The sequence below is a fragment of the Salvelinus namaycush genome, chromosome 20 (genome assembly GCF_016432855.1).
Source record: "Salvelinus namaycush isolate Seneca chromosome 20, SaNama_1.0, whole genome shotgun sequence".
NCBI classification, from domain to species: Eukaryota; Metazoa; Chordata; class Actinopteri; order Salmoniformes; family Salmonidae; genus Salvelinus; species Salvelinus namaycush.
The window spans coordinates 37,013,869-37,024,653 of record NC_052326.1 but is presented as its reverse complement, the minus strand read 5'-3'; the positions used below and the strand labels follow the sequence as shown (position 1 = coordinate 37,024,653).

The 10,785-nt window shown below is 42.8% G+C and overlaps 1 protein-coding gene across 2 annotated transcripts; it reads left to right on the top strand.

Annotated features, from left to right (window-relative positions):
- The first annotated feature begins 430 nt into the window (after positions 1-430).
- On the top strand, positions 431-10,341 carry LOC120065315 (serine/arginine-rich splicing factor 3-like). 2 transcript variants are annotated; one of them, XR_005478659.1, is made up of 7 exons: positions 431-529; positions 982-1,039; positions 1,226-1,436; positions 1,550-1,672; positions 2,168-2,652; positions 3,243-3,281; positions 9,548-9,618. XR_005478659.1 is itself a non-coding variant. In XM_039016215.1 (7 exons), the coding sequence occupies exons 2-7, from the start codon at positions 1,033-1,035 to the stop codon at positions 9,806-9,808; spliced, it is 495 nt and encodes a 164-aa protein (XP_038872143.1). In that variant the 5' UTR covers positions 431-529; positions 982-1,032; the 3' UTR covers positions 9,809-10,341. The 2 variants fall into 2 exon arrangements, 1 of the variants encoding a protein (XP_038872143.1); XM_039016215.1 differs by lacking the exon at positions 2,168-2,652 and adding an exon at positions 9,781-10,341 and having other exon boundaries at positions 9,548-9,634.
- The last annotated feature ends 444 nt before the right edge of the window (positions 10,342-10,785 follow it).

Here is a 10,785-nt window from a genome sequence, read left to right as displayed (position 1 = left end):
GGCAATGTTAACATTTGTTTCCCATGCCAATAAAGCCCTTGAATTGATAGTACATTGTGGGCGACTATGAGGCAAAGAAAGTTCTCCTTCAAGTAGTGAATGGGAGTCAATTGGGCGCTAGCTCGAAAACCCAACATTAGTATGAATTTTATCAACAAGAAGTACAACATTACACATATTTTCCGACATGTGAGATAATTCACTTGTTCTCTCTACTATCATATAGCTTTGGAATCGTGACAGTACGTACTTTTGAGGAAAACGGGCAGGTTTCTCGACTCATTCCCTTACATTGAGAAGGGATTGCGTGACGATTAGTTTAGAAACCGTGTGACGCAGCATGACAACGTCAACGCGATTGGTCGACAGTCTGCTGGATGAGGCCTTTCTCTAATATTTTTGCCACAAACTGGCTAGCAAGATGATTTATTTCCGGTCAACGCCATTTTCGAACGCCTTGTGGACTTTTTCTGCTGCTAGCAAAGATTCTTCGGAGCTGTAATTGGAGACTTTGACCAATACATAACTGGTAACATTTCGATTCATGGAACTTGGAATGAAAACAATTTAAGATTTAATAGCATGCACTGTAAAATAGTTTATCTTCAGTTAAATTGAACCGTCAACAAAAGCCAGCTAGCTAGCTTACCCTGATGCGCCTCCATGGCTAATGTGGCTGCTAGCTAATGGAAACTAACAATGAACATCATTGGCTAACTAGAGTGATACAATTTAATAATGTCTTTTTTTTTTACTAACTGTAATTTTTAAATGCATGTAACCATGCACTTTTTACTTAAAGGTGTAACTATCAATCGTATTAAGCTGTATTTAATCAATCTCGTTGTTTCGTTAACTACTTAGCTATAGCTAGCAAAGTAGCAAGGTCGAAACCTAACGTTAATATTGGCTAACGTTGGCTAAGCACTATAACTTGTCCGGTACCTAGCTAACTAATCAAGACTCCCTCTTTTGTTCCAGTTTATTTATTATTTCGTCAGCCCTTCAAAGGAAACCAGGATCCGTCGAGAGATGGGAGGTAATTAGCTATGCATCCATCGTCTTTTCCGGTCTCCTGATCTGAAAATGAAAATAACTGCTTGGCACTTACAGCGTTGTCACAAATCACGATATATGGGTTTCATAATATATTCATGAATGTAATTGTGCATGACTGGATCTCATCTAGATTATTTAATTTTCCTCTCTAACCTTTCACTCTCAGAACCTGCTCATCTCAGAGATTGTCCTCTGGATTGCAAGGTGTATGTAGGGAACTTGGGCAACAGTGGTAACAAGACTGAGTTGGAGAGGGCGTTTGTGTACTATGGCCCTCTGCGGAGTGTGTGGGTGGCCAGGAACCCCCCAGGCTTTGCCTTTGTCGAGTTTGAGGATCCCAGAGATGCAACCGATGCTGTGAGAGAACTGGATGGACGGTAGGCCTGAAGGGGAAATTCACTTGATTATTTGGGTCATAGCTCATGACATACAAACATTGAAAGAATATTCCAGTTTAACTTGTGATTCTGTTATTGCTCCATGTGAACAGGACGCTGTGTGGCTGCAGAGTGAGAGTTGAATTGTCCAATGGGGATAAACGCTCGAGGAGCCGTCGCCCTGGACGTGAAGACTACAGCAGCAGGCGCCGTGGGAGCCCGCCTGTCAGACGCCGGTATAATACATCACCTCTCACCTACACTTATTCTCACCCACTTTTAACATGTAGTCCTACAAGTGTTTATCACCTACCTTGCCAATCAACCCCTCCATCACATCTCCCTCACTTCCAACTGTTCCATATGTACTATAATTTCAATTTAAACGCTTGGACCTGACACACGATCCCGCACTGTAGGTTGGTTAGTGCCGTGATACGATATTTATTTTTTTACTATGGACACAATCAGAGCTGGGAAATGTTAATTTACTCATCGCCGGGATTGGGTCCCCTTTTAACAGCGACAATTTAGGTGATTTTGAAAGGCTTAATTCAGGCATCATTTGTTTAGATCTAGGCAATACATTTTTGAAATGACATTTTAGATTATTGGAACAAATTCCGATAAAGGGGACACTTGTTTGATTACTATATGGATGTTAGTTTTGTTTCACTTTTCTCAGTTTGATTTTTTTCTATCTATATTAATAAAAATAAACCCCGTTGCAGAGTCATCACCATCCCTCTTCTCACCACCCTCTCAGACAGTCAACTAGTCCTCTTACAGCATCATGTGACCACTGACCAGCGCCAGCACCGTGCCCCACCCAATCAGCTTGGCTGGTGCCGTGTCACATGACCCAGGCATGGCCTGTCATGTTCCAGCCTATTGGTTCCTGAGCATGCAGCTCTCAGCCTCCTCCAACCTTAACCCGATCGGCATCGTCGCAGCCCACCTCACAATTCCGACCAATCAGCGATTTTAACTCCTTTCCCCAATTATCAACACAACTACCTACAAGCAGCACAGCAGCCCTCGGCTAACCCCAAAAAGACAGGGAAAATCTACAACTACTGTACCCCCTCCAGCCAACCAACTTCATATCTCCAACACTTGCAACTTGTGGCAAATCCTCTCTGCAAATTCTACCTCCCTCGCCATCAGTCTGGCTTCCTTGCGTCATTTCTATCTTGTGTCCAAACCTGAAAAAATAGTAAGTTCCTTTTCTCCTGCTTTTTGTAGTGTCATGCTTACCACAGGTTTGGTTTTACAGCTGCTTGATGATATGAAATTGGCGGTCATGGAAATTGTCATTTGAATTTAGTTTCAAACATCAACTTGTGAGTACAATAATAAGAATCTTGAATCCCCCTCCCATAGATCACAAATAAAGCTTTTATCCTTAAACTCAAAAGTTCTGTGGTCTTGGAGCTGCCCTGGTTAGCATGAACTGTATGAGGTCCAATATTGGTAGTGTGCCCTATGTACATCTATGCAACAAACAGTACAGTATGTAGCTTAAGTCTACATACCTGTACTTAAATGTTCTCTCTAATTCATTGTCTCACTTGGTTTTATAAGAGGTCTCATTTTGACCTCAGTTGGTTGTCCAAGCATTCTGTCCTCTAGCATGGGTGCAGAGAGGATGTCCTATTCTGATCTGTCTGCAGAAAGAGGAAGGCTGTGTGGTATTGTTAAATGATTGGAATGGTGTTTCTTCGGGGATAAGGAATGCCATATTTGATTGGAGTTGATGCCTTTATGCACTGTATTAACTGTTTTTCCTGCTCCATCCACCTCCAGCTCTCCTAGGAGGAGGAGCTTCAGCCGCAGTCGCAGCAGGTGAGCCTAAGTGCCTCTTTACCCCAGCCTCCAACGTAATCAGTGTTGTGGTAACTAACTATAGTCTTCTAAACAAATATGAATATACAGTGGGGCAAAAAAGTATTTAGTCAGCCACCAATTGTGCAAGTTCTCCCACTTAAAAAGATGAGGCCTGTAATTTTCATCATAGGTACACTTCAACTATGACAGACAAAATGAGAAAAGAAAATCACATTGTAGGATTTTTTATGAATTTATTTGCAAATTATGGTGGAAAATAAGTATTTGGTCAATAACAAAAGTTTATCTCAATACTTTGTTATATACCCTTTGTTGGCAATGACAGAGGTCAAACGTTTTCTGTAAGTCCTCACAAGATTTTCACACACTGTTGCTGGTATTTTGACCCATTCCTCCATGCAGATCTCCTCTAGAGCAGTGATGTTTTGGGGCTGTTGCTGGGAAACACGGACTTTCAACTCCCTCCAAAGATTTTCTATGGGGTTGAGATCTGGAGACTGGCTAGGCCACTCCAGGACCTTGAAATGCTTCTTACGAAGCCACTCCTTCGTTGCCCGGGCGGTGTGTTTGGGATCATTGTCATGCTGAAAGACCCAGCCACGTTTCATCTTCAATACCCTTGCTGGTGGAAGGAGGTTTTCACTCAAAATCTCACGATACATGGCCCCAATCATTCTTTCCTTTACACGGATCAGTCGTCCTGGTCCCTTTGCAGAAAAACAGCCCCAAAACATGATGTTTCCACCCCCATGCTTCACAGTAGGTATGGTGTTCTTTGGATGCAACTCAGCATTCTTTGTCCTCCAAACACGACGAGTTGAGTTTTTACCAAAAAGTTATATTTTGGTTTCATCTGACCATATGACATTCTCCCAATCTTCTTCTGGATCCGCCAAATGCTCTCTAGCAAACTTCAGACGGGCTTTGGATTTGAGTCCCTGGCGGCGTAGTGTGTTACTGATGGTAGGCTTTGTTACTTTGGTCCCAGCTCTCTGCAGGTCATTCACTAGGTCCCCCCGCATGGTTCTGGGATTTTTGCTCACCGTTCTTGTGATCATTTTGACCCCACGGGGTGAGATCTTGCGTGGAGCCCCAGATCGAGGGAGATTATCAGTGGTCTTGTATGTCTTCCATTTCCTAATAATTGCTCCCACAGTTGATTTCTTCAAACCAAGCTGCTTACCTATTGCAGATTCAGTCTTCCCAGCCTAGTGCAGGTCTACAATTTTGTTTCTGGTGTCCTTTGACAGCTCTTTGGTCTTGGCCATAGTGGAGTTTGGAGTGTGACTGTTTGAGGTTGTGGACAGGTGTCTTTTATACTGATAACAAGTTCAAACAGCTGCCATTAATACAGGTAACGAGTGGAGGACAGAGGAGCCTCTTATTAAATAAGAAGTTACAGGTCTGTGAGAGCCAGAAATCTTGCTTGTTTGTAGGTGACCAAATACTTATTTTCCACCATAATTTGCAAATAAATTCATAAAAACTCCTACAATGTGATTTTCTGGAGAGAAAATCTCATTTTGTCTGTCATAGTTGAAGTGTACCTATGATGAAAATTACAGGCCTCATCTTTTTAAGTGGGAGAACTTGCACAATTGGTGGCTGACTAAATACTTTTTTGCCCCACTGTATCTACCCAATAGTAGATCGGTCTAGTACAGATTAGGGGTGTAACAGTACACCAAACCCATGGGGTTACGGTTCTGTTTCGGTACAGCGGGAAAATTAAATGCCAACAGTTTCTGTAGTAAATGTTTATTTAATAAACTACAAAGTGGTGCTATTCCTTATTTACATGTATGATCATGAGTCCTGTAATGCTTGATGAAAGCACAATCAGGAATACCAACCCATTATTCAAAACTAAAATAAATCAAATTTTATGAGTCACATGCGCCGAATACAACAGGGGTAGACCTTACAATGAAATTCTTACAGTTGAAGTTGGAAGTTTACATACACCTTAGCCAAATACATTTAAACTCAGTTTTTCACAATTCCTGACATTTAACCCTAGTAAAAAATTCCCTGTTTTAGGTCAGTTAGGATCACCACTTCATTTTAAGAATGTGAAATGTCAGAATAATAGTTATTTATTTCAGCTTTTTTCTTTCTTCACATTCCCAGTTGGTCAGAAGTTTACATACACTCAATTAGTGTTTAATTTGGGTCAAATGTTTCGGGTAGCCTTCCACAAGCTTCCCACAATACATACACTCAATTAGTGTTTAATTTGTGTCAAATGTTTCGGGTAGCCTTCCACAAGCTTCCCACAATAAGTTGGGTGAATTTTGGCCCATTCCTCCAGACAGAGTTGGTGTAACTGAGTCAAGTTTGAAGGCATCCTTGCTCGCACAATCTTTCAGTTCTGCCCACAAATGTTCTATATGATTGAGGTCAGGGCTTTGTGATGGCCATTCCAATACCTTGACTTTGTTGTTCTTAAGCCATTTTGCCACAACTTTGGAAGTATGCTTGGGGTCATTGTCCATTTGGAAGACCCGATTGCGACTAAGCTGTAACTTCCTGACTGATGTCTTCAGATGTTTCTCCAATATATCCACAATTTTCCTGTCTCATGATTCCATCTATTTTGTGAAGTGTCCAGTCCCTCCTGCAGCAAAGCACTCCCACAACATGATGCTGCCACCCCGTGCTTCACGGTTGGGATGGTGTTCTTCGGCTTGCAAGCCTCGCCCTTCTTCCTCCAAACATAACAGCGGTCATTATGGTCAGACAGTTATATTTTTGTTTCATCAGACCAGAGGACATTTTTCCAAAAAGTACGATCTTTGTCCCCGCGTGCAGTTGCAAACCGTAGTCTGGCTTTATGGCGGTTTTGGAGCAGTGGCTTCTAACTTGCTGAGCAGCCTTTCAGGTTATGTCGATATAGGACTCGTTTTACTGTGGATATAGATACTTTTGTACCTTTTTCCTCCAGCATCTTCACATGGTCCTTTGCTGTTCTGGGATTGGTTTGCACTTTTCGCACCAAAGTATGTTCATCTCTAGGAGACAGAACACATCTCCTTCCTGAGCGGTATGACGGCTGCGTGGTCCCATGGTGTTTATACTTGCGTACTATTGTTTGTACAGATGAACGTGGAACCTTCAGGCGTTTGGAAATTGCTCCCACGGATGAACCAGACTTGTGGAGGTCTACCATTTTTTCGGGCCTTTAGACTAGTTGAGTATCTGGAGTATCAGAATTTTGGGGTTTGATTACAGGCTCAAAATGGCTAGATTTCTTCTTTTTTTTCTGAAACTAAATGATAACTTGTTCTCAACTGGCCTACCTAGTTTGAGAAACAGATGCCTCAAGTCCTCAACTGGCAGCTTAATTTAAATAGTACCCGCAAAACACCAGTCTCAATGTCAACAGTGAAGAGGCGACTCCGGGATGCTGGCATTCTAGGCAGAGTTGCAAAGAAAAAAACATATCTCAGACTGTCCAATAAAAATAAAAGATTAAGATGGGCAAAAGAACAGACACTGGACAGAGGAACTCTGCCTAGAAGGCCAGTATCCCGGAGTCGCCTTTTCACTGACGTTGAGACTAATGTTTTGCGCGTACTATTTAAGAAGCTGCCAGTTGAGGATGTGAGAGGCGTCTGTTTCTCAAACTAGACAATAATGTACTTGTCCTCTTGCTCAGTTGTGCACCGGGGCCTCCCACTATTCTGGTTAGAGCCAGTTTGCTGTGTTCTTTGAAGGGAATAGTACACAGCGTTGTACGAGATCTTCAGTTTCTTGGCAATTTCTCACATGAAATATCCTTAATTTCTCAGAAGAATAGACTGACAAGTTTTTATTTTATTTCACCAGGTAGGCCAGTTAAACAAGTTCTCATTTACAGTTTTAGAAGAAAGTTATTTGTTTCTGGCCATTTTGAGCTAGTAATCGAACCCACAAATGCTGATGCTCCAGATACTCAACTAGTCTAAAGGCCAGTTTTATTGCTTCTTTAATCAATACAACAGTTTAACTATGCTAACATAATTGCAAAAAAGGTTTTCTAATGATCAATTAGCCTTTTTAAAATGACACAACTTGTCATTGGAACACAGGAGTGATGGTTGCTGATAATGGGCCTCTGTACGCCTAAAGAAATCTGCCATTTCCAGCTACAATAGTCATTTACAACATTAGAAATACAGTATAGAACATTGTGTAACAATTTATTTTAATGGACAAAAATGTCTTTTTTATTTTTACATGGGCATTTCTAAGTGACCCCAAATTTTTGAACGGTAGTGTACATGTAGAGTTAAAGTGGCTGTGCATAGTAGCAGTGGTGTAAAAGGGGGGGAATGCAAATATTCTTGGTAGCTATTTGATTAGATGTTCAGGAGTCTTATGGCTTGGGGGTAGAAGCTGTTTAGACGCCTCTTGGACCTAGCCATGGCGCTCCGGTACCGCTTGCTGTGCAGTAGCCGAGAGTCTGACTAGGGTGGCTGGAGTCTTTGACCATTTTTAGGGCCTTCCTCTTACACCATCTGGTATAGAGGTCTTGGATGGCAGGAAGCTTGGCTCCAGTGATGTACTGGGACGTACGCACTACCCTCTGTAGTGCCTTGCGGTCGGCGGCCGAACAGTTGCCATACCAGGCAGTGATGCAACCAGTCAGGATGCTCTCGATGGTGCCGCTGTAGAACCTTTTGAGTATCTGAGGACCTATGCCAAGTCTTTTCAGTCTCCTGAAGGGGAATAGGTTCTTCACGACTGTATTGGTGTGCTTGGACCATGTTAGTTTGTTGATACCAAGGAACTTGACGCTCTCAACCTGCTCCACTACAGCCCTGTTGATGAGTGTGTGTGTGCTCGGTCCTCCTTTTCCTGTAGTCCACAATCATCTCCTTTTGTCTTCATCACGTTGAGGGAGAGGTTGTTGTCCTGGCTCCACACGGCCAGGTCTCTGACCACCTCCCTATAGGGTGTCTCATTGTTGTCGGTAATCCGCTGTGCAGTTGTGGGTGAACAGGGAGTATAGGAGGGGACTGAGCACGCACCCTGACTGGCTCCTGTGGTGAGGATCAGCGTGGCGGATGTGTTGTTGCCTACCCTTACCACCTGGGGGTGGCCTGTCAGGAAGTCCAGGATCCAGTTGCAGAGGGAGGTGTTTATTCCCAAGGTCCTTAGCTTATTGATGCGCTGTGAGGGTACTGTGGTGTTGAACGCTGAGCTGTAGGCAATGAATAGCATTCTAACATAGGTGTTCCTTTTGTCCAGGTGGGGAAGGGCAGTGTGGATACAATCTCTATTGCACTCATCTGTGGATCTGTTGGGGTGGTATGCAAATTGGAGTGGGTTTGGAGTTTCTGGGATAATGGTGTTGATGTGAGCCATGACCAGCCTTTCAAAGCACTTCATGGCTACAGACGTGAATGCTACGGGTCGGTAGTGCTACGGGTCGGTAGTCATTTAGGCAGGTTACCTTAGTGTTCTTGGGCCCAGGGACTGGTCGTCTGCTTAAAACATGTTGGTATTACAGACTCGGACAGGGAGAGGTTGAAAATATCAGTGAAGACACTTGCCAGTTGGTCAGCGCAAGCTCGCAGTACACGTCCTGGTAATCCGTCTGGCCTTATCCAATTACGATTTTGTCTCATTGCTGCAATTCCCCAACGGCTCGGGAGAGGCGACGGTCGAGCCATGCGTTCTCCGAAACATAACCCGCCAAACCGCGCTTAACACATGCTTGCGTAACCCGGAAGCCAGCCGCACCAATGTGTCGCAGAAAACACAGTTCAGCTGATGACCGAAGTCTGCTTACAGGCACACGGCCCGCCACAACGAGTCGCTAGAGTGCGATGAGCCAAGTAATGCCCATCCCTGGCCAAACCCTCCCCTAACCTGGACGACGCTGGGCCAATTGTGCGCTGCCCTATGGGACTCACGGTTATGACATCCTGGGATCAAACCCAGGTCTGTAGTGACGCTTCAAGCACTGCGATGCAGTGCCTTATACCGCTGCGCAGCTTGGGAAGCCCCATGGGGTCTAGTTAACGTAAGCCATAGATATTTACTCGAGGTGCATAGGCCTACAATGCAGTGTTTATTTTCTGTATTCAGGTTCACAGGGTTGACTGAACAGCGCTTCCTCACTACGTGTACCGTTACACCCCTAGTACACATGGTTCTCACATTGTTGATACTAATTGGGGCTGTCTAGTTTCAAGTGACTGTTGTTCAAATGTAATAATCCTGATATATCTGAATACATGTCAGTACTTTGGAAACACTAACTTGTTCTTCTCTAGGTCTCTGTCAAGAGACCGAAGAAGAGAAAGGTCTATCTCCAGAAACAGGAACCAAAAACCTTCAAGATCCTTCTCAAGGTCTCGGAGGTAAATGTGTGTGCGTGTGTTCACTGGCGTCTGTGTATTGACAGGCGTCTTCCTATATAGACTTGTATTTTTTAGGCCTATGGATTGTAGTAATGCATTGTGCAAGTTATTCTTGTTTCTGACAACTTCTGTATTTTTTTTTTCAGCCGCTCCAGGACCGCTGAGAGAAAGTGAGTGTCTGACAGTCTGAACTCAGTCCAAACCTGAGGATGTCTTGTATAGAATCAGGTTCTGGATGAGTGCATTTCATTTTTAAATGATTAACCTTTTTAGATTTGTGTTTAGGTGAGACAGCCATGTCTGTCCATCTGTGAAACAACTGTTTTTGAAAGCTGTATATTTCAAATTACTGTCTTTATTCTACCAAATGTCTCATTTTCACTTGTTTAAGCATACAGATGACTGACTTACTGTCCAACTACACCTAACACATTGTCCAATAGGGGCAGGGGTTGGTTTTGAACATTCAGTCCAGCCTAAATATAGGGAGTATCTGTCAATGTGGGAAATGCATAACTACTTTATTTGTTTCTGTTAAACTGTTTGAAGTGATTGAATTAAACATTTGGTAACATGTTTCACTGGGCATACATTTTTACATTATTGAATGATGTAGAATTTTGATTGTGACTGTTGATCTTGGATGGGAGATAAACGAACTGTTCTAACTCAAAAGCTTTGTCATTAAATTGTTCTTCAAGTGGAAATTTGTCTAACTCTGCTTGAATACATCCCATTTTAACTTCTGCATATTTAATTGATTCTGACTGATTTGTTGAGCTCTACCCACATTGCAAGTACAGTGCATTTGACAATTTATTTAGACCCATTTACTTTCTCCATTTTGTTACTTTACAGCCTTATTCTGAAACTGAGTACATTTTGTCAATCGACACACAATACCCCAAAATGACAAAGAAAAAACAGGTTTTTAGAAATGTTTGCAAACATATTAAACGTTAAATTTAATAAATAAATAATTTACTTCGGGTCGTTGTGCTGTTGGAAGGTGAACTTGTCCTGAGCGCTCTGGAGCATGTTTTCATCAAGGATCTCTGTACTTTGCGCTTTAATCTTTCCCTCGATCTTGGCTTAGTCTCCCTGCCACTGAAAAACATCCACACAGTATGATGCTGCCACCTATGCTTCAC